This window comes from Pomacea canaliculata, linkage group LG3, assembly GCF_003073045.1.
Source record: "Pomacea canaliculata isolate SZHN2017 linkage group LG3, ASM307304v1, whole genome shotgun sequence".
NCBI lineage: Eukaryota > Metazoa > Mollusca > Gastropoda > Architaenioglossa > Ampullariidae > Pomacea > Pomacea canaliculata.
The window spans coordinates 21,973,454-21,996,892 of record NC_037592.1 but is presented as its reverse complement, the minus strand read 5'-3'; the positions used below and the strand labels follow the sequence as shown (position 1 = coordinate 21,996,892).

Here is a 23,439-nt window from a genome sequence, read left to right as displayed (position 1 = left end):
AATTGGATTATATAAGGGCCCTTCATGAAAAGGATGTAAGAAACTGTGATGAACTGATGCAATACAGATGTAATTTTGATATTTTCAGAACTAAAAATACATCTGAGGATTGTGCATAAATTATTTAGCTTTTCTTTTACTTCATAGCTTACATACAGGCATGTATATATGTGGCACATGACACACATCTACAACACAGCAGTAGCAGAATGGAAATAAAAACATACAATGCTAATGGATGCCAGTGGCAGACCAGTTTATTGTGCACACACACACACACTTATACTCATACATAGGCAAGTGCATGGGCACATACCTACACAGTTCAGTAATACCAGCGACACACATCAATTGAAGTGAGTCTTAAATCTTTTATCAAAGACGTGTCAACCAGACAAATTATGAAAACATACCTCTCATGAAATGAAAATGATCCATATCAATTGCATTCCTCTTTAGAAACCAGTAATCATTTTCCCTATCGAGCTAGGTTTTTGTTACCTTGTGATTGGTGCAGAAAGTAAAATAAGAAAATCCTAATAGAAAGTAAGCCATCTTAAATTTGTTCTGATCCATATTACCTATGTAGATCTTTTAATTCTTGAGAGGCAAGGTTGATAGAATCTTATCAAAATATTCAGGTGATTAATATTTAATTAAAATTGTTTATTCCACAGCAGGCTTTTTCTTGAATGCATGGAACTAAGTGATTGACTAACATGCAGAATAATAATGAAAAAAAGCCAAAATATTCTTCTTGATATCCATAGAACACAGTTCTTCAACTTGTGTGATCTCAGATGTAAAATGCACATCATCATTTAGTTATGTTGACAATTTAGGAAATAATGGTTACATGGAGCAAGTTTTAGCGAATTTCCTTACACTTTTTTCTTCTAAGTCTTTGTTTGGACCTTGGAATGTTTGAACTATTGGGAAAAAAGGTTTTCAAATTCAAAGAACTGGTTTTACAACTTAAAAAAAAAATAGATCTAATGCCTAAGATGAAAGTTTTGATTATCAAGAGTTGCCTCAGTAAATATTCAAACTTGTAACTGCTGAAAAAGAATTCCCACCCACGAAGATGACTAAAGGATGCACATACAAAGGATTAGTTTCTGGTCTAGAAATGTCTGCATTTAGTTGTATAATTATGAAGCATTCTCAAAGAACTGTGCCAGAGTGTTATAATCATAGTGGTCTAAAAGTTCCATCAGTGCTGGGACTTTGCTCCGAACATTCTGGCCCTTGAATTTAAACTTGTCAATGAAGAGGTCTGTGATCATGCCTGAAAAGAGTTAGAACGCACGTTTCTGAAGCAGCCATAACTTTAGATAATTTTCTTCATTTTAGAACAAATCACATAAAGGCAACAATATGAAATATGTTTGGTGCAAAGGTTATCATGTCATCTATCCCATCACGACATGTGTTCAGAAACATGTGTTTGAGCAACTGGATACACATACGCAGCCAAACTGTTCATTATTACCAGTAGTATACACTGTTATATGTAGGACCCACCAAACTTGTTAAATATTCAAATACTCAAAGAACCACATCACACTATTTAAATTTACCAGCGAGCAGTTCCATGTATATTGTCCACTTACCATAGAGTCGTTCCAAGTGGCAGGGCTGGCGTTTGAATTCAGCCTGCAGACTGTCAGCATTCTCAACAATCTGCTGGTATTCTGGGGACATGAAGCTGAGGTCACCTTCACTGACCTGCAGCTCCTGCAAGGTGATAATTACAAACATGAGTTGGAGATCACCGATCTCCATGTTACTTGAGTACAATTACATAAATTTTTAATCATTTTTAAGTACTCTTAAAATAATAAAATTAATTTTTAAAGTAAAGTTGTAAAATAAATGGAGTGTTATTATATAGTGGGTGACATTCAATATTGTATTTTCGAAATTGAAGGTGCCGTATATTGAGAGTTAAGTACTTGAAAACTATCTTTTCCAAAGATGGTAGCTGCATAAGCAGATATCTGCATCAAGGATTGCAACAGTGACAGCTGTAGTAGCCAGGCTGAACATGATTTGGCAAAAGCAGCAGCATTATGTTTGGCGACCAGATATAGACTGTAGAAGTCTGTTGTGGATCCCATCCTGCTGTATGGACCAGCTTGCAGATATAGAGAGGAGAATACAGGCATTTGAGACCATGAAGAGGTTGCCCCAAGTCTGATGCAGGGCATGCAAAAAGATTTTGCACAAAGCACAGTCACCACTCTCATAAGACACCAACAACCCCTTCTCTTAATTTTCAAGCTGTGCAAGCTGGTCAGGATGGATCATGGGATCAAGTATGACATTATAAGACCATCCTTCAGGGTACCTTTACAGGTGGTTAATGCCGAGATGGACATAGGAGGAACTGGCTTGCAAACATGAAGGAATGGACTGCTCACTATTGCTCAAGACAGGTCCATGCAGCAAACTTTGTCAGCTGCTGTGTCTATCCAGTTGACCTCCACCCCTTACCCCTCAACAACCAGCACCAGACAAAGAGCATTATTGTTCATCCGTTGCTACCAGTAAAAACATTTATGCATGTACCTTATTTCCATACTTATTGAGCAGCCAGTTTATTCCCTTAATTTAAAGCATCAATAAATGTGCAGTGTCTGTGCTTAACTTGAGGCCATCATTGAAGATGATTCTTCTGAACCAACAAGCCACAGTTTCTGTGCTTACTTTGAAGGTACATACAGGCTTTAATCTTTCATGTTTACCTTGAGGGCATCTATAAGTTGAACTTTTTTTGCCAGTAGTAGCTGATACTCAAGTCGAGGATGCAGCAAGTTTAAGGTATGTGGTATAGATTCCTCTTTTATATCTGTACAGCAAACCATCAAAGAGACATAATTTTGGGCCATGCTTTAATGGCGATACCAGTCAACAGCAGTATTTTTTAAAATTGTCACAAACTCCTTTTCCTTTAAAGACAATCCAAGAAAACTGCATGCCAAGCAAATCAAGTAAATAAATTTACTTTCATAAAACCAAAACTTTGTTGTCCTCAAATAAAGCCTGGCCATGTCATAATTTTTTTTAAGTTCTACATAATTTTTATGTGCAGAGTAATTACATTTTACCTTTCTAATGAAGGAGTATGCATTTCTTCACAATTTGTTTTGGTAATGTCTATTAAACAAATAATGTGCCTGTAGTTGCATCTGTTGTCATGAGTCTTTACATAATAGCATATGGTCAGCACAAATGTGTCAAGACACTAACAAAAAAAAAAAAAAAAAACTAAGGGCACAAACCAAAGGAAATGTCAACAACTAAACCTAAAATCTGTGAAAGCACTAACAATGTGCTCTCTAAGACAATTTAAGACCTTTTTCATGTCAAGGCACTAACCATAAGAAATGTCAAGGCGTATCTTTTTGTTGGTTGCCTCTTTGGATAGCACGTCCTTTAGGATGGCAATGGTAGAGATGTTGTCTGATCCTAAACACAGCCTCCCCTTTCCTGGAGAAAAGACAAATCTTGGGTTTACATCTTACAGTGCCTGTTCAAAAACAAGCCCAAAGCATTTCTTCTGTATGACTCACCTGTAAGTGCAATCAAGCTGTGTACCAAGGAATGTGGACACAAATTGAAAAGATGTTATGTCCCCTGCAGGTGGGCGTTCAGGAACCTCTGGCAGACTGAAGTTTACCCATGCATGCATTTCTGCCAAGCTGAATTGCCCTGATAGCTTCAATGTATTCATGGGCCTGAGGAAAAAATGATAGTAAAAATAGAGCATAAAATATAAAAGATATATTGATTTTCATTTCTTTCTAGTGTGCATAGCTTAGTTTCTCATTCTCAAAGAAAATACGCAACATACAGATGGCTCATGACTTTTGCAAAAGATGCATTTCAGAAGGACTGCAAGAATGTGAAAATATGCACACAAAAATTCAAGTAATAATGTTGCTACTTTGTCACTTTGTTTACAATGCTATGAAAACAAATGTAGACAAGTGCACAATCATCAGTTAAAATAAAGGCGAATTTTTCAATATTAAATATAAGGAATAATTCATTTGTCATTTTCCACTTCTGCAAGAAGCAGCAGGACTTTTGAATACAAATACATTTTGATCTCACCTATTCTCATCAAAGACATGTGTTCGCTGATGAAGTGAGAGGGGTTTGATAGGGTAACACCGGAGCTGACAAGTCTTGGGCTGTAGACGGGGTGTGATGTACACCTGCAGAGTCCCATACTGACCCTCAATGGAGCGAATCTTGAGTTCAAGACGCGTGGTGCTGGCCTGACAACGATATGTGGCTAGGAGAAAATTGCCCTCCTAAAAGAAAAGACACAGATCATTGAAATTAATATAATACAGATATCAACGCAGTGAATAAGAATATTGACTACTAACAATGCAGATAATTTGTTACCATTGGACAATGTCTGACAAATAGTTTGAGCAGAATTACAGAAATGGCAGTTACTGATGGATTGCAGGGACCATTACCTCAGGCTTACAGGCACTATAGCTGATAACTGCAGAATTCTTCTCCACATCCAGTAGGTCCACTGGCACATCACTCTGAAATCCACAGAAGGTATTTGCCCTGTTGCTATTACCTTTGGGATTATTGTACACTTACACTTTTCACCTTTCTGACATGGGTTAAAATCAAAAGAAATTACTCCATATAGCAGATATGTTTTATGCATGATCTGTGTCATAGCACTTCATTCTGTCTAAGCATATAATGAAAAGAGAATATTTATTCACCAAAACGCACACATACACACACATACATTGTAAATATGAAAAGAACATAATCTGTTAAATCACGATGCAAAAATCTGTAAGCTACAACCACAAAGGAGGAAACTTTTAAAAGTGTATAAATCTCAAGGACACACAAATTGCAAAAAGTATCTGTAAAAGAAAGTGAATAAACAAATGAAAAATAGTGATAATAGGTATAATGATTATGACTGCCATAAAAGGATCAAATCAGTTTATTTTCAAGCTTCAGAGTACTTCCAACCTGCAGCAGGACATTATCAATGGGTGTCTGCAATTCCAGGCTGAGGGTATAGCTGGCATCCTCACGATTCAGCACATACTTGTCATTGATGTGGAACAGGGGAATGGCAGATACTGCTGAGCTAGAGAAAGCTGACTGCTGGTACTTTCTCGCTCAGTGGTAACCTTTTGCTGCAGGGAATCAAGCTCAGTCCTAAAAGATTCCAAGATTAATTAGTCATACATTGATGTAATATACAAAAGGATAAATTAAGTAAATAATGGAAAATACCACAATGTCTGATGACTGTAATTTTGCAATTCTTTGGCAGAATTGGTCAGTCACAACTGTTCATAAATGTTGTAAAAAAAATGTTCACAATTTCAGCAACATAATTTAAAATCTATGAAGTTACTAATTCCTAAACTGTCTAAGCTTTACAAAATGATGAAAAAGTTAGAAATATCTACTTTAAGTTTTGCTGCATGCTGCTACAAACATTTGTTCTCTGCATCCTTACCCCATGTAGGCAACTTAAACGAATGCATTGCACATTCACGATATACTGTTTATGAAATGGAAATTATCTAAACCTAATGCTATTGCCATATCATTATCTTAGTGCTAACCCTTTTTCAGCAAACAGCTGTAAATGGATAATAAGTATTTAAACAAAAAGAGGATTACACAGAATATTATGATCAGGTGAGTGAAAAAGTGGACAGTGAGATTGGGTCATGCTGGCATGCAAAGAAAGGACATGAACATGATACAAGCATCATTGGTACTTGTTCTATTACACATACTTGAGGTTAGTGATCTTGGCAACAGCCACTGCATCTACCGCTACTTCTGTAGGACCCATTTGCTTCATCTGCTGCTCTGAGGTTAGCCCATAAACCCAGCCTGCCAAGCAAAGCAGCCATTCGACATGCAAGGGTTAATAAACTGAAATGTAAAAACCAAGGCCTGCACAACTTTTTAAAGTGTAATGTTGAGAAATATTTTTAGGAGACAAACATTTGTGTTCTTTCACAATATTCTTGTGAAAAATGTTTCATAATAGTAAAGCCTGCAATTTCCTAATTTCCTGATATGAGGTTCCAGTCTTAAGATGTTATACAGGTGTTTGATGCTTTATGAAAATACAATCTGGCATACATTAGTGCCTCTAGAACTTAAGAACTCTAAAAGAATATCTGCAGCTTAGAAAAGAAATGACATGTAGAAATGTTGAGGCCCAAATTGTAGTTCAGTCATATTTTATCATAAAAATTAACAGGGATCTTTAGTACATGCTATGTTAAAGCACATAAAGGAAGCTTGAGCACTGAATTGTGCGACTGATAATAATCAGTTACATTCACACGCACACCCACATATGCATGCTCATGTACACATACCTAAAATACCCCTGTCTCCACACGCACCCATATATACATTCACCAAAAGCACAGATGCGGAGAATAAAATAGGAAAATAAAATGGATGTGACCCATCAGATCAGTTTGCGTCTCTAACCTTGATAGTTTGTATATCCCTCATATAAGCAATCAGGCAAAGGATAATATTTTAAATATTCAAAACATGGAAAAGATTAGTTTTCTGCTGCCATGGTGAGTAGATATCTAGTAGAATATAGAGCTAAGTGCAGCTTATGATAATGGTTTGAATCAAAGCCATTAACCCTCTCAGTGGTTACATTTCCAGGATTATTCTCCATGTTGTTAACATAGCGTAACATTAGTCACTTGCTGTTTGTGGGGTATTATTCGCTGACAGGAAATATTGATTAATTTATTTCAGATAATCCCAAAATGTGTTGAAGTCTGTGCAAAACAGCACTGTCAGAAATGGGACACACAGAACAAGACGCGTTTCATGTAAACGATTCCACTGTAAAGGGACTCTTTGACCTCATGCTGAAAATGGGTTAAAAACTGGATACCTCAAGGCCTGCACAGCGCGCATGCCCATTTTAGAAAATCCATATTTGTTTCTGATTTGAGACTGAAGCAGTCTGTCAGGAACTAAAGAAAAAATCTTCCCTGGAAAAAGGAGGATATTATTGTAAGGACATGATGCAGCAATGCACCTCTGAAAAAAGATGAGTAGAAATCTGATCACAGGTCACAACAGCTAACAGTAACATCTCAAGTTTCAATTAAAAAAAAAGGATAATGACATGCCCAGGAAATATAGAATTTTGACAAAATTCTACAAGGATACTTTTTCTCATGACTTAATCAACTGTCACAGCTTTAGATCTTTTGGAAACGTTGTTATGGCTTATTCAGTAATTAATAAATTTCAAAGTCAGTAATATACCTGCATAGGTGGAACAAACAATTTCGTCATAGCCTGCAGTAGATACCACACCTCCTTGTACTGAGTTCACACTCTCTGAACATGTCTATAACAAAAAAATCATATATTCACAAACTTAGTATTAAACAAATTATTTATGGCAATACATTGTGCATTGGTACATGTGAATACATGTGTGAAAGCTCACATGCTAGAGTTGAACTTTGGGCTGGCCCTGAAACAAAATACTAAACACTACAACAAGATGACAGAAACTAAAACATCTGACAGTGAGAGGACATAATTGATGTGCAAACTCGAAATAGATAAAAGAAGAACTGAAGGTGACAAACATATGAGAAGTTTAAATGGAAACATGACTTCTTGTACATAACAACCTGAGCAATGTTTCTTTTTTCGACTCGAAGACATGCATAGATTTGCTAAACTGAGCCACACTCACGGTTACAAATACTACCTTTTTGCAACAAAGCTCTTTAGTAGAGGGAAGTAATTTTCTGTGGTTTCCTAGTGGCAAGTGAGTATGCCAATGTTTGAAAGCTTACATCTTGAAAACTAAGCATAGTTATGTATTTGGGGAATTATTATTTTAAAAAAGAACAACCTGATCACAAAGAAAAGTTGTTGCACTAGCGTTGTCCTTTAAAAAATATGTATATGGCTCTGAAACAGAAATGCAGAGCTTGACCCATACTTTAGAAGGGATGTTGCATCATAGTGAGTGGCCCACAATTTTTAGTAGGTTGTTAATTTTTAGCACAGCAGAAATCTATCAAGAAATTTGTTTGAAGGGAACATCAAGCCCATAAGCTTATTCTCATAAGGCAGAACAGTAAATATCTGCATTTAAAGAGAAAAAAATATTGAGACATAAAGTTTACAAAGCAATACCAAAAAACTCACATGGCTGAATCTAAGAACAGGCTCATCTGCCTCATCAAAACTGTATATCTCCACCTGGCCATCATCTCGTCCCAAGATGAGGTCCTGAACACCATCAGATGTAATATCATAGTTGTCCATGCACAGGACACCTGGAGATATACAAATACAGTGCCACATATATGAAACAGATGGAAATTTCAGGAAGATGACAGAAATTGATTATACCATAAAATTTAATGTGAAAAGGTCACATAAAACAATATGCACTAAAGAGCTTGAAGACTGTGGAAAACACATATGACACAAACAGACACAGTAACAGGGTATAAGAAATACTACAACATACAGCAGAAAGATAGTCACAATAACACTAAGACTTATAATGTGATGATTGTCGAGAGAAAAGTCCTTATACAGTTATAGAGCATTTGTTGGTACAACTTCTATGTGGTATTTAATTTAATTTTAAAAATCCACAAACCTGTTGATAGTATTAAACTACCTACTTCTAGTGTACATTTCTTACCGCCACTCCTTTTCTCATTTGGAAGTTCCCACTTGTGCAATGGTGCTAATCTGAAAGAAGCAGACAAAACACTCATCTATACAATTAAAAAAAAATTGATACCTAATGATCAGTGTCACAACAACAAAATGTGCATTCCAGCATAAATCTAATTCAAAGATTTTGAGTAAACTAAAAGCATATCATCTGCTACTTGTTTTCATGACTAAGACAAGACATTGGTGACATACCACTGAAATCTGACTCTTTAATAAAAGATAGTAAGAATTTAAAAAAGTTTACGGAGAAATACATAAATCATACTTTCCAATCTGTACAAGCCCCACTCTTCCATCAGATGTCCCATATAACACTTCATTGCCATTCTCACCTGAACCAACAACAAAAACATGTAGGAGACAGTTAACAGCACAAGCAAATAAAAATATACAACAAATCTGAAATATTAAGCATAAGAGAAAATATCAGATTCACATACATGCAGTTACACTTTTAATGCTCTTTTTCTCAATCTCACATTTCAAAATACTACAAGACTATAGATTTACCTCCAGAGTTGTCAGACAGATGCAGACACATGGGAGGGCCTGGTACCTCGACTTCATACAAGAGCTCTGATTCCTGCAATGCAACATTAAAAATACTGTACAAATATAAGCTCTCCAAAATGTATCCAATAGACAACACATACAACCTCTCCATCCACCACACATCTCCTGTTGGAATTAGATGTTACTGTGAAGTACAAACTCTGAAATCCAAACTGCTTTTAAAATACTTTTATCGTGAAGATATCTTGGAAAGTTGTAATAACAAGAGTTTATTATATTTGTGCATTAAAAAATTACCACCTGCAGGATACGAAGAACTCGGTCCTGACATGCAAGGACTGGTGTGACTTCTTGTACCATATGAGTTGGTAAGCAAAGAACATCATTGATTTTATCTCCACACAGCATGTAATTTGTGTCTTTGCAGTCACGGTAGTGATTGTAAACAAACTTCCCACAGGCAAATAGGTCTGGGCCTTCCACATACCTTGATAGAAAAGGAAACGACCACAGTGAAGCAAGACAATGTTACTTAGAAGCATGCCCTAAGAAGGATCATCTCTTCAGGAAAGGGAACTTACTGTAAAACAAACCTCTTCATAACAAAAGCATGAAGAGATCCTCAGTGAAACAGATGAGATAAAGTTATCTATCAACCTTGCTTATACTGAGAATAAAAGGGCCAAATATTTCTAAAAACTATTTACTCAAGCATAACTGTCAAATACTTTGGTTCTGGAGTTATGGGAATTTTATAATAAAAAATACAGGAAACCTTTGGATGTAGTACAAAACATCATAAAAAAAATAAAAAAAAAAATTTTTGACAAATGCTAGAATGTATTCAGTTTTCTTCAGTAATATGGAAAAAGATAACATGGAAGAATACCCAGAAAGATAAGAAGACATATTTAGTTCTTTTATAATAATAAGGCCATCACATTTTTCATGCACAAGGATATACTTGCTTTGTTAGAAACTGTATTGTATCAAAAACTAAAATAATGTCCTAAAGTTTGATTTTGCTACACTTTGCTTTTTCTCAGTGACTTTGAAGTAATAGCAGCTAAGAAGAAATCTATAATATGTGTGATAAAGATATAAAGAATATATAAAAATATAATCTGTGAGATAAAAATGTTACTAGATCTGTAGGAGATTTGTACTACAATATAGGATTATTATAAAATAGAAAAGATCCATAGGTATTAATCAAATTGTGTAAGACTTCACATACATGCTTCAGGTAACTGCCCATGCATCGACTGCCCTTGTGTTCACAAAAAAATATGAAGATCAACTTACATACTCTGTATGGGCTCAGTCATATTTGTAGTGAAACTGAGGAAGTTTTTGCCTTTCCTTGAAAATCCTTTGACCTCTGATCCCACACTAAGAAATATCCGGTCTCTCTGTGCCCCTGGTTGACCTCCGAGGCAGAGCCGTGTTACTTTCTGATGCAATGTGGTCTTGAAAACATTCTGAAATCGCATCAATAGTCACTACCATAATTCAATCAGTTTTAAATTGAGCACAAATTCCACACACACATGTATATGTATATGTATATGTGTCAAGTGAATAAAACAAATGATAATACTAAGTGCAAAGAAGAAAGTAATGTGTTCATACTATATGATATACAAATTGGTGATTTAATAGTACAAGAATCACAGATTACCTGTACTTCTCCCTTCTTTATACTAAACACCTGAAGCAATCCATCATTGTCAGCAACTGCAACCTGTCATAAAAGATAGTCCTTATGAGAGATTGACTGACTGTTGTGTGGTGATATTACATAAAAATGATTACTATAAAACATTTAAACAGAAAAACAAGAACAGTTTTTCACAAAGCCCACCATTCTAAACTTTTTTTGTCTATAATATATCTTGATTTCTCAGGTTTTTAATGACTGCATATATATATATATGTTCACTCACTCCTTGATTAGTTCTTTGTCCGAGCATTTAGTTCATGTTTTTATCATGTACATATTATCTGTTTAATGATACTTGTATTTCTTGAATGGACTATTTGTTTGAAGTCTTTCCTGTGCAGCACACTGAGCTTGCATCTACACAGGAAAATGCGCTTTACAAGTTATTATTTCTACTGATACACTCACAAGCATATGTGCATGCATGCAGTAGATAGTACTAAAAACCAATATATTGAACATATATGCACAGAAAAATATGTAATACCCTCTGGAGTTTTCCTGAAATAGGTAGCAGACACATTGTTCTTGGTGATGTTGTTCCTGCCTATAATGAATTAAAATTGCATCAATATTCCTCTACCTTCTTATTATCAATGGTAATACTCTTTACAAAGTACTATCATATTTCAGTTCAAAGCATGCTGAGCTGAACCTTACCATGCAGAAAATAACAACAGTAGCAAGAAAAGCTATAAGAACTTGTTATCTGAATCTATGCAGAATTTTAGGCTGATTAATTGCTGCCTCTTGCAAGCAGGGTCTTGCCGATTATCCCATAGGTCAAATTCTTGTTCACTTCAACATGACTCAAAAGCAGATTGCTTTAACTTTATCTCATATAGTTAATGGTTGGGTAGCAAACCTGGTAAAAGATGTTACTATTAAATTAAATAATCGTTAACTTGCTGAATGCCGCAAGAATATATATATATCACTTGACTTTTATTTACTGATATACTTACATTATGACCAAATCAAATATTTGCAAAATGGGACAAATATTGCATAAAAGATTACATCAAAGATTTTTTTAAGCATAAACCTTTATTTCAAGATTTCTAAAACAGTGATCTTTGTCATTTATGCGGTATACAGCACCGATTGACTCACGTTTAAGTTCGATCAGGATGTAAACTGGAGCGCTATTTCTAAACTGTTTTTTTGTTTTGTTTTGTTAAATATCAACAATGCTTTTAATTCTAGGAAACAAACTAACGCACCTGTAGGTAGTCAACACGTGTCAGATTTAGTTCCATCATCTTGATGGCTTTACAAAACACACAACAGAATCATAAATATTACGCGCGATCTAAACCACGGAAGAATGCAGATGTGTACATGCTCTGCACAGAATCACTAATGAAAATAAATAAACTATTCAGAAGACAGAAAAGTATTTTAGTGAAATCATGTTAAAGAAAAGAGAAGATATCGCTAAAAAGATATTTCAGACATTTTTCGATAAATTAGAATTGTTTGCTGCCGAATGAATGTTGCAAATAAAGGAGTAGCTTCCCTTGTATTCCTAACTCGCAGACTTGCAGACTGTGATTCTGTCTCACGGACTTCTATAATCTCTTTCTCTTGTGTTCTGCCCTATCAGTATAACCCAACCTCCATGCACACCCATGGTAAAGGTCACACGTAAAAGTGTATTAAAAAATTAAGGCTAGTAAGAAATTAAATCACTACCGCGTTTCGCCAAAAATAAGACCAATTTTTAAAATATTAATTTTTGTTCCAAAGAGGTATTAGGGCTTATAAATATCTTAGTTTTTCATGTACATAATCTACATTTATTTAAATGCCAAAATCTACACTTATTTTAATAAAGATGTCTTTTCTGGAATAATTAAAACGTTATTATTATTGTATGCACACACCAATTAATATATTTACTTTATATAATTCCATCCATCAGTGTTTCAACGTGACGAACGAAATCCTCCCATCTGGTTGACTTCTTTCCTAGGGCTTATGCCTGGGTATGGCTTATATCACGAACATCATGAAACATATTCAATGAGTTTTTTTACGGTTGTGTCTTAGTTCGGAAAAAAAACGGTAATATTAAAAAAAAAAAAAAAGGTAAATATGGCACTTCTCTATATCGATCAATAGAAACGGCAAGTGGAAGTTACAAAACAATACGCATAATCCATTACGTACACCCAAAAATATAAAAATATATTATTCTCAATGTAAAACAAATAAACAAACAACTCCCCCCAAAACAACAGCAACAACTTGTTACATTATTGAGTCATTCCAAGCTAGGTCGGTTTTGAAGTATGTGTTTATATCACATCTGTAATTCAGATGGCCTTATATAGTTTAAGCAGGCTGCTAGTCCTGCATTATGGCAAACATCTCATGCATTGCAGGGACCTGCAGGGCACGCGGTGCCCCAACATCCAAAAGACATGTACAACTAGCTGTTTCTCCGTCGGACTGTCTGTCCGAGTTCTCGATCAACACAGCATGTTTTTGCTTTGTAGAGAATCTCAGCGAATAGACAGAATATCTTCAGCGGGTTGTTCTTCGCCATTTACAGTACAAAGCAATTACCGCATAAGATGTTAAAGACATTGACTGCAGCATTTCTCTCATGCACCCTGCAGATCAACAGGATTTCGATGCTTGAAGTATCAGTCCGCCCAGTGTGGTATTTTAACAAGAAGAGGTTTTGCGGAAAATATTGACAACAAAACGGCAGGTGATGCCGGTAGTTTGAACATCACGAAAAACAAGACGGCAGGAGAAACAATTTGAACACAGACTGTGACCAGCCTTGCTGCTGCTCTCCTCTCGTGTTTTTTTGAAAGAGGCGGAGAACAGCAGATAAGAAAAATATTGCTTCTACTGTTTACCGCTGCATGAAGTGCCCGGTGATTATTTTCACAGTGTTCCCTACCCCGCTGCTGCCAAGTTTCACTGTCGCAGATTTATGTACAACAAATTGCTCTCCCATTACCTCGGTCGTGCCCCTTGATCACTCCACTGGCAAGCACCAATCTCACCCCCACCCCTGATTACTGTACTGGCATGTATCCATACATGTATCTTTCACATATATCCTCCCCCAACCCCAACAAAAAAATAACATCTCATCATAAGCAAACATCTCATTTGTACTGGACATGACCGACGTCTTCGAAAGGAGTTTGATGACAATAATGTTTAAGAGCATCATGACACTGGCAGTTTTAATCTTCAACAAGACCAATAATAAGGGAGGTAAATTATTTAAAGGCAGGCAGTGAACAAAGAAGGTGGAAAAGGGGGAGAGAGACTAAGCAAGTAGGAAAGAGAAGCTAGGGAAAAAATAAAAAAGGGGAGAAGAAAGAAAGAAGAAAAACTCAACCAAACAGCAATGATCCCAGTAAGTGTCTAGCAAAAAGCAATGATCCGAGTAAGCGACTACCAAACAGCAATGATGTCAGTAAGTGACTAACATGAGGGCTGGCTCTTAGGACCTGGTCTCTGGGGGCTGAAACATCAAAGCAGTGCTGGTGCGTTCTTGACAAAGTCCAGTTTTCTGGAAAGAGCTTGAAATTGAAAAATAACTTCTTGAACCTATTTTAAGACGTACCAGATGAGTGCTTTGGACTGCTATGCTTGCATTCTGGATGCAGTCAAATAGGTTTTCAGGACCAGAACGGATCCTGTCTCGTAGAAATGCAGAAAAACGATGGTGAATTTTTTAAAACCTATTAGTCGAGCCTCATTGAGCATACAAATCCGGTGCCAGCTTGCCGCAGCTTCGTTCGTTTTCATAGCGGTTGAATACTACATTCCTTCATCCATCTTAAGGATGGCTCACGGGAAGCACAGATGCAGAGCTTGTATTTCATTACAGTCATTACAAGTAGGTGTCGCTGTGACCTCTTCCAGGATGATGAGATCAGTCAGATCACTTGAAATCGTGAAGTTTTCGGAAACTTTTTGTAGATTACTGAGCTTATTCTTAATAAGATCAGCGATGAAGAGAACCAAATCTCTTAAGACAGGCGAAAAGTAAAGTGAAACGGTTTTCAGTTTCTAATGACTAGTTTCAACGAGAAATTCCACGATAAAACATCTCTGGGGATCCTAAGCTGTCTCAAAAATTCTCAGAAACCAAAAGCTTTTTACTCGACAGATATGATATGGCACAACATTATAAAGTGTATGAGTTATCACTCAACGGACATGATGTGGCAGAACATTACAGCACATAGAGTTCCCAGTACGCGTAGTATTCCTGTATTCTCAAGTGAAAGAAGAGTTCAGACTTTGGAAGATCTTGTACAGCCACACTAGCAAGAAATACAAGACTACTGCAGAAGAATCCACACAACCATTACAATTTGACTCGGAGAACGCCTTCTTACAACAACGACACCACCACACACACCACACCACCACCCACACACCACCACACCACCACCACACAACACCACCACCACCACCACACGCACGGAAAAGTACACCATCAAAGCTATTACCGAGAAAGAAAACTTATTTCCAAGTGAAAGGCATCACTGCAGGATAAATCAGCACGCTAAGTCCCTCGGCTCCTCTGGACGACAGCGCGCGTGCCTTGTGCATGGCAATGCGAAGTCGTCTAGAGTGATGTAGCGACTGCGTGAGAACTAAAGTAGACCGTGGATAGCAAAGAGAGAGGACTGTCTTGTCAAACCTAAAAAGCTCAGCCAAACACATAAGCCAGTTTTTTGTGTGATGGCGCTGCTCATCTCTTTGCCTTACATTCCCCAATTTTCTATAGAGGGACCCATTCTCGACTGGTGTAAATCTGATGCGTCACACGGGTATCGAACCGCGGCGTTCGAACGCCAGTGCTCTAACCATTCGGATATCATTTCCGCGAGGAAGATGAGTTTACACTCTATGGCTTCTACAGAATCCCGTTTTGGTTTTTGCACGTTTCAGTCTCATTCTTTAAAAACCGAGACTCAATTTTATTTTAAGCCGACTGTAATGTATGAGACACAAGCAAGGTCGTGACAAGGCGACGGGGCCAATTGGTCAAAAGGACCCAGGCACACAGGAGTGTCACAAGTCAAGGTGGCTTCAATTCGTCAGCAACAGTCAAAGTTAACCACCTCTCAACCAATGTTGCCTACCTCTCTTACTTTGCGCACACAGCACGCGCTTAGCTGAAAGTGAAATCTTTAATGTGGGGGTCTTTTTTTTCATTTTGTTTAAAAAGGAAAATCCTTCCCCACAGAACTGTTAATTCCTTCATTTCCACGCCATTTGAAAGCTGAAGTTCAATGGTGGGGAAAGTGCAAATGGTAGCTTTGGCTGGACGCGTCCAAACTGTCTAAGAAATCCTGGGGTAAAAGGGTGATTTGTATTTTGCACAATGTCCATTGAAAGTTGGATTTGGTCTCATGTAGAGACCAGTATTCAGTTTATACTGAATTTACAGCTAGACACACACAAAGAGAAAAGGAGGGTGAGGGCGAGAGAATTGAGAGAAAGCGATAATTTGCTAACGGTTGACCGAACAATGGCTGTAAATTAGACAAAGCTCTAAATGTTGGTTTGTTTGTGGAGTTGGTTTGTTTTTCTTTCTCGACTTAGGAATGAAGAGAAATGCAAGTTTAAAATTTCGGTTTACGAAAACAGCCGATGAATCGATAAACAAGCCATGGTCCTTTCTAGTCGCAACAAAAATCCATCAAGTGGAAAATACTGTCCTTAAGGCGAGTCAGAAATAGATTGTTTGCTTCAGCTTTAGCCTGCGAAAAATTACTTTATTTTTTGACTTTGAGTTCTTTGTAACCTTTACGAAATATCCCTCCACGAACGAAAACGGATCAGCAAAATCAAAAATGGCGTCATTGGCAAGCTCCGTCACAAATAAATACACTGGATGTACTGGAAGGCACAAAAAGAACACGACGGCGTAAACACGTTAATTACGTCTGCAAGGGAGATAATCATTCTGTTTGTCGGATGAGTGACGATACAAAGTTACTTGGTAGACAAAGAATGCACACATTCCCCTCTCGCAACCTCCTACAGCTGCATACATCCATCCTTTCTGCATCTTTTGAACATCCCTCCTCCGGTCCCCATCCCACACGTCCACTGACGTGCATAGGAAGGTAGAGGGGAATCGGAGGGTTGAGAATTCGGTATTACTTTGGTAGAGGCTTGTGTCTTCAACAGTTTAACAGTTTATCTTTTTCTTCGTTAGTAAGCGAGAAGCAATATTCTGCCAATTCTTGTATCGCCGGCTTTTCACTCGTAAACACGATTGCACGAGGTAATGACCCTTTATCTATGCTGCAGATCTTAATTCAGAAGGCTCGAATGTAGGGACTGGGGAAAACAATCAGAAAAATGGCTGCAAAGTGTTAGCAGGAGGCCCTAATTATGGAAGCTCGTAAACAAAATGCTAATATTTCTCGGATTTCCAAGGGGATCACAGTGCATTAAGTGCAGCTGAAGGCGACGACAGCGTGTCCACTATACGTTACACTGGGCGACGGTGAAGCCCGTAGCCATTACATCACTTGTATGGAATCAAGATTTTTGAGACGCATTGCAGTGGGATGGGTAGCCAGTGACGTCACAGTGGGAGCGTTGGGTATTAAACGTAGCAGCGAGATAGCAGTGACGTCACAGGAGGATTGTTATTGTATTGTCAGGGATGTTCATTACTTCTGCTGCTTCATGGTGCCAAAAACTGATTTCTATGAAATGATAAAAATGCTAAAAAAAAAATTTCATGCACTTGCACACACAGAAAATATAATTTAAGTATAGAATTGAATAGAATTGAAGTATGGCGTATTAAAGCTATTAATAGTGCAGGGGGAGGGAGAGTATAAGAAAGACGGCTAGGAACTCCCCCCACTCTCCCATACACACAGATAGAGATATATATTTTCTCACGAAGATTGTTTTGAGCAAAGAATCTAGACACCAGTTTAACTGGTTCGGAACACGAGTGAAGTTTTTTTCGGGCTCCCTCCGAATTAAGCGCCGGAGCTGCTCTGGGCGATGCAACTACAGCCGCCGGTGCAACACCAGTGTACGTGCCGCAAACACAGAAAAAAACTTTACCACGACCACGGCAACAGGGAGGTCTGCTTTGAATGCTGCCATGACTCGATCTCCCCATTGCTTCCTGTTGACTCCTGTATAGTCTGAAAAGAAAGATTAGCAGGACAGAAGAAAATCTGAAGAAGAATTCGGCGAAGAGGTCCATTGGTCCACCAAAAGGCACGTCATGTGTATTGATGTTGGTGCCAGCCACGGAACAGGCCCTGGTAACGGCCCTTGAACTGGCCCTGGTACCGGCTCTTTTACATACTCTTATTAAAGCACTTGTACCGACCCTTGTACCTTATGCTGATCCAAATTCCAGAACTTGAACCCGCTCTTTTATCTTAAACCCCCTCTTGTGCCAGCAGGGACTACAAGTTTAGGACTAGCAGCCAAACAACTGAAACTGGAATGTTCCCAGAATGTTTGCAGCTTAATAAATTCTTACAAGTGTGTATTAATTATTTGTTAGTGATTCCTCCTCCTCCTCCTTCTCATCATCATCATCATCAATCAAAAATTGTTTCATGGTCCTGTCAGCCATCATCGTCAACCAGCAGTTCTCAATCTGCATTCTCCGATCAGTCCTTCGTTGACTCCTAATGCTTTAACCCTTCACCAAATCATTGTGTCTGTTGATCCGTCTCTACGCCTAGCAGCAGCTGCTTCGTTTTCTCCCTTCCCTCCATGATGAACTAGCAAATTTCTTTATCGAATAAATCGACAGTAAAACGCTTTCACTGCAATGTAATAGTTCTTGCTGAAACACAGTAAGACCAAGTTTAAAGACCAACCTGAACGGTTTGCGTTTTATGCAGATATCAGTAGATATAGACTATATAAAACTAATCTGTAAATTTCAGTCTCCAAAACCCATCCATTTATTAATTATCCGCTAGCAAAGTACGCTAACCCTGCAATCAACGAGCACCGCTAACAGGAACTACGTCACGCTAACAGTGTACTACGTCACGCTAGTGCACCATTCACAAAATTGCCAGCAGTCAAGAACACAGAGAGAATGAGTTTGGATTATTCGGACGTTGAAAGTCTGCATTTCTCGTACTAAAGCAGTTTTTCAGAACCTTGTGAATGGTGCACTAGTGTGACGTAGTACACCGTTAGCATGACGTAGTACACTGATATCAGCGATCGTTGATCGCAGGTGTGAATTGAAGGGGACAATAAATTAACTGATGGGTTTTGGAGGCTGAAATTTACAGGTTATGTTTATACCGTCCATACCTACCGATGTATGAAAAAAGCAAAGCACTCAGGTTGGTCTTTAATAAATACCTTAACAGCGGATTTTTGTGTGCATATCTGTTTCAAAAAAAAGTTTTGAGGTTGAACCAAAAATTGGCGTGAACCTCGACTACGGCATGAAATGCTCCGTTAGAACAGTGATATTGGAAGGTCACCACGAACTGATGCTACTGAGTGCGTCTGGCATCGTCCCCACTGCTTCACTCAGAGCAGAAGAATCGTGCTTGATGAACTGTCACACGCAAGTAACCCCTGACCGCACGCCAGCAAACCACACTTCTGAAATTCAAAAAGTGCAGTTGTTTACAGAAAGATGAAATAAATTTTGACAACGTGCTGGTATTAATAGAATCACCGTGAAGACCTCCCAGAAAGGTGCTCAAGGGACGACTTTATGAATGTACCTTCACACGGAACCAGAGAAACAAATGTATATTTTTCTTCTCGAATTCTTCCTGCGCTTCGTAATAAACCTGGCTTACAAATTTAATTAATTTGTTCTGGCCTTGTAGCGCAGATCATGGTTGCATCTGCATGGACTCTATCTCTCTTCTCCACGTAAACTAATCTTTTTGGTGAGCCGCTGTGGAGTCGGGTGGTATTGACAGCTCAGGATGGCGAGATTGAAATCGATCAGGTGAGTCGGGAAGATCTATCGTTTCTGTCCATCTCTCTCTCTTTCTCTTGCGCGCGCAATGTACGATAGGCGACACTGGGTCGTCAAGAGCTCTCTCTTCTCAAGTATCTGCTGTTCTCAGTGTTTGAAAACATTCGATCCCGGTGGAGGAGCAGAACAAACCTCGGAGTATGTCCCTCGGAAGTGTAGACTCCTCCAGAAACTCGGGGTGCAGGTCTGGCAGTCACCGATGCCCCTTGACACCAAGCTGTAGGGACCTGTGGATGATTTGCAGATGACTAGATTCATCTCGAAATCTGGCCTCCAAATGTGACAACAACAACAACAACAACAACAACAACAACAACAAAACAACAACAACAACAACACAACAACAACAACAACAACATTGCTCACAGTCATCTGACATCCCACCTCATGTTTTTGGTGCCAGTGACGTCTCTACAAGAGTCCGTGTCATGTCTGCTTTCTTGTTCATCTCGTTCTTCTTCCTTTTCTTAGAGTATATTAGTCGGTGTACCTTCTACCTACCTTCTACATACGCCCACCCTTGCTTAACATCCTGGCTTGTCCGTCCTTCCCCGAATATACGTCAACGGAATTTTATTCTGAGATACACAGACCAGCAAATCTGTTTCTCTTACCATTCTCGCCATCCTGACTTTGTTTTTACACCAGAGCTGATAGCTGGGAGGAAGCGATGGCAGCAGTCCAGGATCAGTGTTAACATCAATGAGATAGAGATGTATGAAAGAACATATGTAAGCATGGAAGTTGTGTGTAGCTACTGGCTACAAATTGTTATACAGCAACTTGTAAATACTCACACCCACGCACACCACCCAAAGGTCTCATCCACCCCGAACAAACCCCACACCACCTCACATACAACTAACAGAAGTGTCGGAATAAACGTATTTTAAGTTAACTAATACAGAAATGTGTTGCGGCCCTATGCTCCTCCAGGAGTAACAAGGAATAAACTAAAAAACTTATATAGAAATGTCGAAATAATCACAATGAACTAGTATATATATATATAAGCTACATTTTGTGTAAACTACTGCAGGAGTCTAGAAATACATTTTAAACAAACTGACGAAAGGAATGCTCAAATAATTTTACATAAACTTCACTTTTTTGTTCAGGACAGATTTACGATAACAGAAAGATCGCCTTCCTTTTCATCAGAATTGTTTTATTGAAAAGTCAGACCGACAAACAACTGTCGAATGAGGCAGACTAGATATATGTGGCATTCTTTATACTTTGCAGTGAATGTAAAACTGTGGGTTTTACAGAGTGCAACATAAAACGTTGTCATGGCAACCATTATCAGTCGATATTATTTTCTTCCCCGTGTTGAAGTATTTTAAAACTACAGAGTTTGTTTTCATTGAAATACGTAATTTTAATTCGGTTAGAGGAACAGTCTGCTCCTAGAGACATAAAAGATATTCTTTTAGTAACGATATTTAAATCAATTTATGGAAGATGACAAATCATCCATAGCATTTACAGACAACGATGTCCTTTTTATTAAATTAAAACTCTCTCAGAACTTTATTAAAAATCATGATGCGAGTTTCAATATCCACCGGAAACGAAAATATATAGGGAAACGAAATATGTTCTGCACTTCAAAGAAAAAAATCTATGAGTATAAACTGTTTGAAATTCTAGGTCTTAGTATTTCGATATGCTCCTCCCTTTTGATGTTGCTGCCTCGAGGTTTCTAGTCTATACTTGTCAGTCTGAAACAGTATTTACTGGAATTGAGAAATCCCTACCACAATACCCACAGGGAAATAGATGAAATATTTAACACGAAAAAGGTGGGAGATGTGGCGAGTGTTGGCAAGAAAAGAGGAAGGGAGGATTTTAACGTCCAAGAAAGGAAGTATTAAGATCATAAGCGCACACACACACACTCGTATACACAAGAGAGAAACTTTGTTGATCCGTGCTTCTGGCTTCATGTAAAAGGGTGTAATAATATCAGGAAAAAAATAATAATAAAATTATTTACAGTGTATCAGCTTTTCTGAAGCTGACTTAGCAATGCACACAACACTGAGCCTATCAGGACAAAAGAAGTTCAAAAAACAACAACAACAAAACTGTCTTGGTTCCTGCGTCACCTGACCGTCTGTGTGTGTGGCTTTAAGCGGACACGCACGTGAAACCTTTTAGTGAAAAGAAAATCGTGTTTCTTGGTAAATGTCTTTCCTTTATTCAGCTTTGCGAGGCCGGTCTCCGACTTGTAAATTTTCTTTAATCGAAAGTCAAAGCTTTTTTCCAGCAGCTCCCTGTGAGAGCGTGGTGTGGTAGCCAGTGATAAGACCTCCGGAACGTTTGGAAAGACCGCCAGTCGCCATTTCCTGCTTGAAGACTATCGACACGTTTGGAAACTTCTTGACTTGAAGGTGGTGGAAGCAATCGATGTCACATGCCTGGGTGGGTCTGCGAAACACCGGCAAGAGGCTACTAAAAGCTTAGAGCGGCCTTTACCGCAGGGCACACCACTCGATGGTCTGATGGCATTTCCAGACTTTTCTTTGCGAGTGATCAGGCCAAACCATGCATACAAATTGAAGCTTTAAACCAAACCCATATATATATATATATTGAATATCGCCTCACAGCATATGAAAAGACTCAAAGCTTCATTGTGGTCTGAAGTCGTCTGAACTCGTTCATGTCTGGACAAGTGAGTGGACAAGCCGTGCCTTCTATTGAACTTCTGGCATTTCTGGACAAGCGAGTGACCCAGGGTAATGCAATCTTGGAGTCATCCATACAGCTTAAAGCGAGTGTGCTATAGACAGCACGGTGGTCCCACCACAAGTATGTGGCCACCGACAGCTTCAAGAAAGTCTGTGCAATGGTGTCCACGTGATCCTTGGGTCACGGTCCATCTGCATCTCCCGTAACGATACAGCAAAAACTACTGCAACATTAGACCTCTACATCGGTTGGGAATTGTATTCTAAAAATTCCTAGATGACACGCTTTCATTTCTCTGTATGATTGTTTATATACCCGGTCGTTTTCCAAGGGTATGTGGTTCTCCAGGTAAAACGCTTTGTTTTTTGTTTCGTGACAGAACGGGGTGTTGTCTTCTTTTGTAGACTAGGCGTAGGAAATTTCATCTGCAACATTCAGAATTATTTTTGAATACAACCCCCTGCTCTATTCATCTTCCACCGTAACTGTTCGGGGGTCAGGCACACTTAGAATAAACTGGTGACCTCCACCTCACATGACCTTTCCCCGTTCATAGTGACACGGAACAGACTCGATGCCCCTTGACCTTGCAAAGGGTCAGCATAAAGTATATGGATTTTTATGCTCAGGTTCAAACAGGTCAACACAACACGCGATTCCTCTCATGCAAATGTAAACAAAAAATGCTTCGTGAGATTTTCTGGAAACACATGCAGAACCACAGAAA

General features: G+C 38.3%; 1 protein-coding gene across 1 annotated transcript; it reads right to left on the bottom strand.

The window, feature by feature from the left end:
* Positions 1–229: 229 nt before the first annotated feature.
* LOC112560110 (Bardet-Biedl syndrome 7 protein homolog) lies at positions 230–12,435 on the bottom strand. The gene is given in 21 exon segments (XM_025231696.1): positions 230–1,288; positions 1,614–1,737; positions 2,748–2,851; positions 3,382–3,469; positions 3,471–3,492; positions 3,576–3,740; positions 4,120–4,322; positions 4,497–4,571; positions 5,026–5,171; positions 5,174–5,217; positions 5,811–5,910; positions 7,333–7,417; positions 8,236–8,366; positions 8,744–8,793; positions 9,047–9,113; positions 9,292–9,364; positions 9,595–9,781; positions 10,600–10,775; positions 10,976–11,038; positions 11,505–11,564; positions 12,241–12,435. Coding segments are annotated over 21 exon segments (2,139 nt in total). The 5' UTR covers positions 12,280–12,435; the 3' UTR covers positions 230–1,151.
* Positions 12,436–23,439: the final 11,004 nt, after the last annotated feature.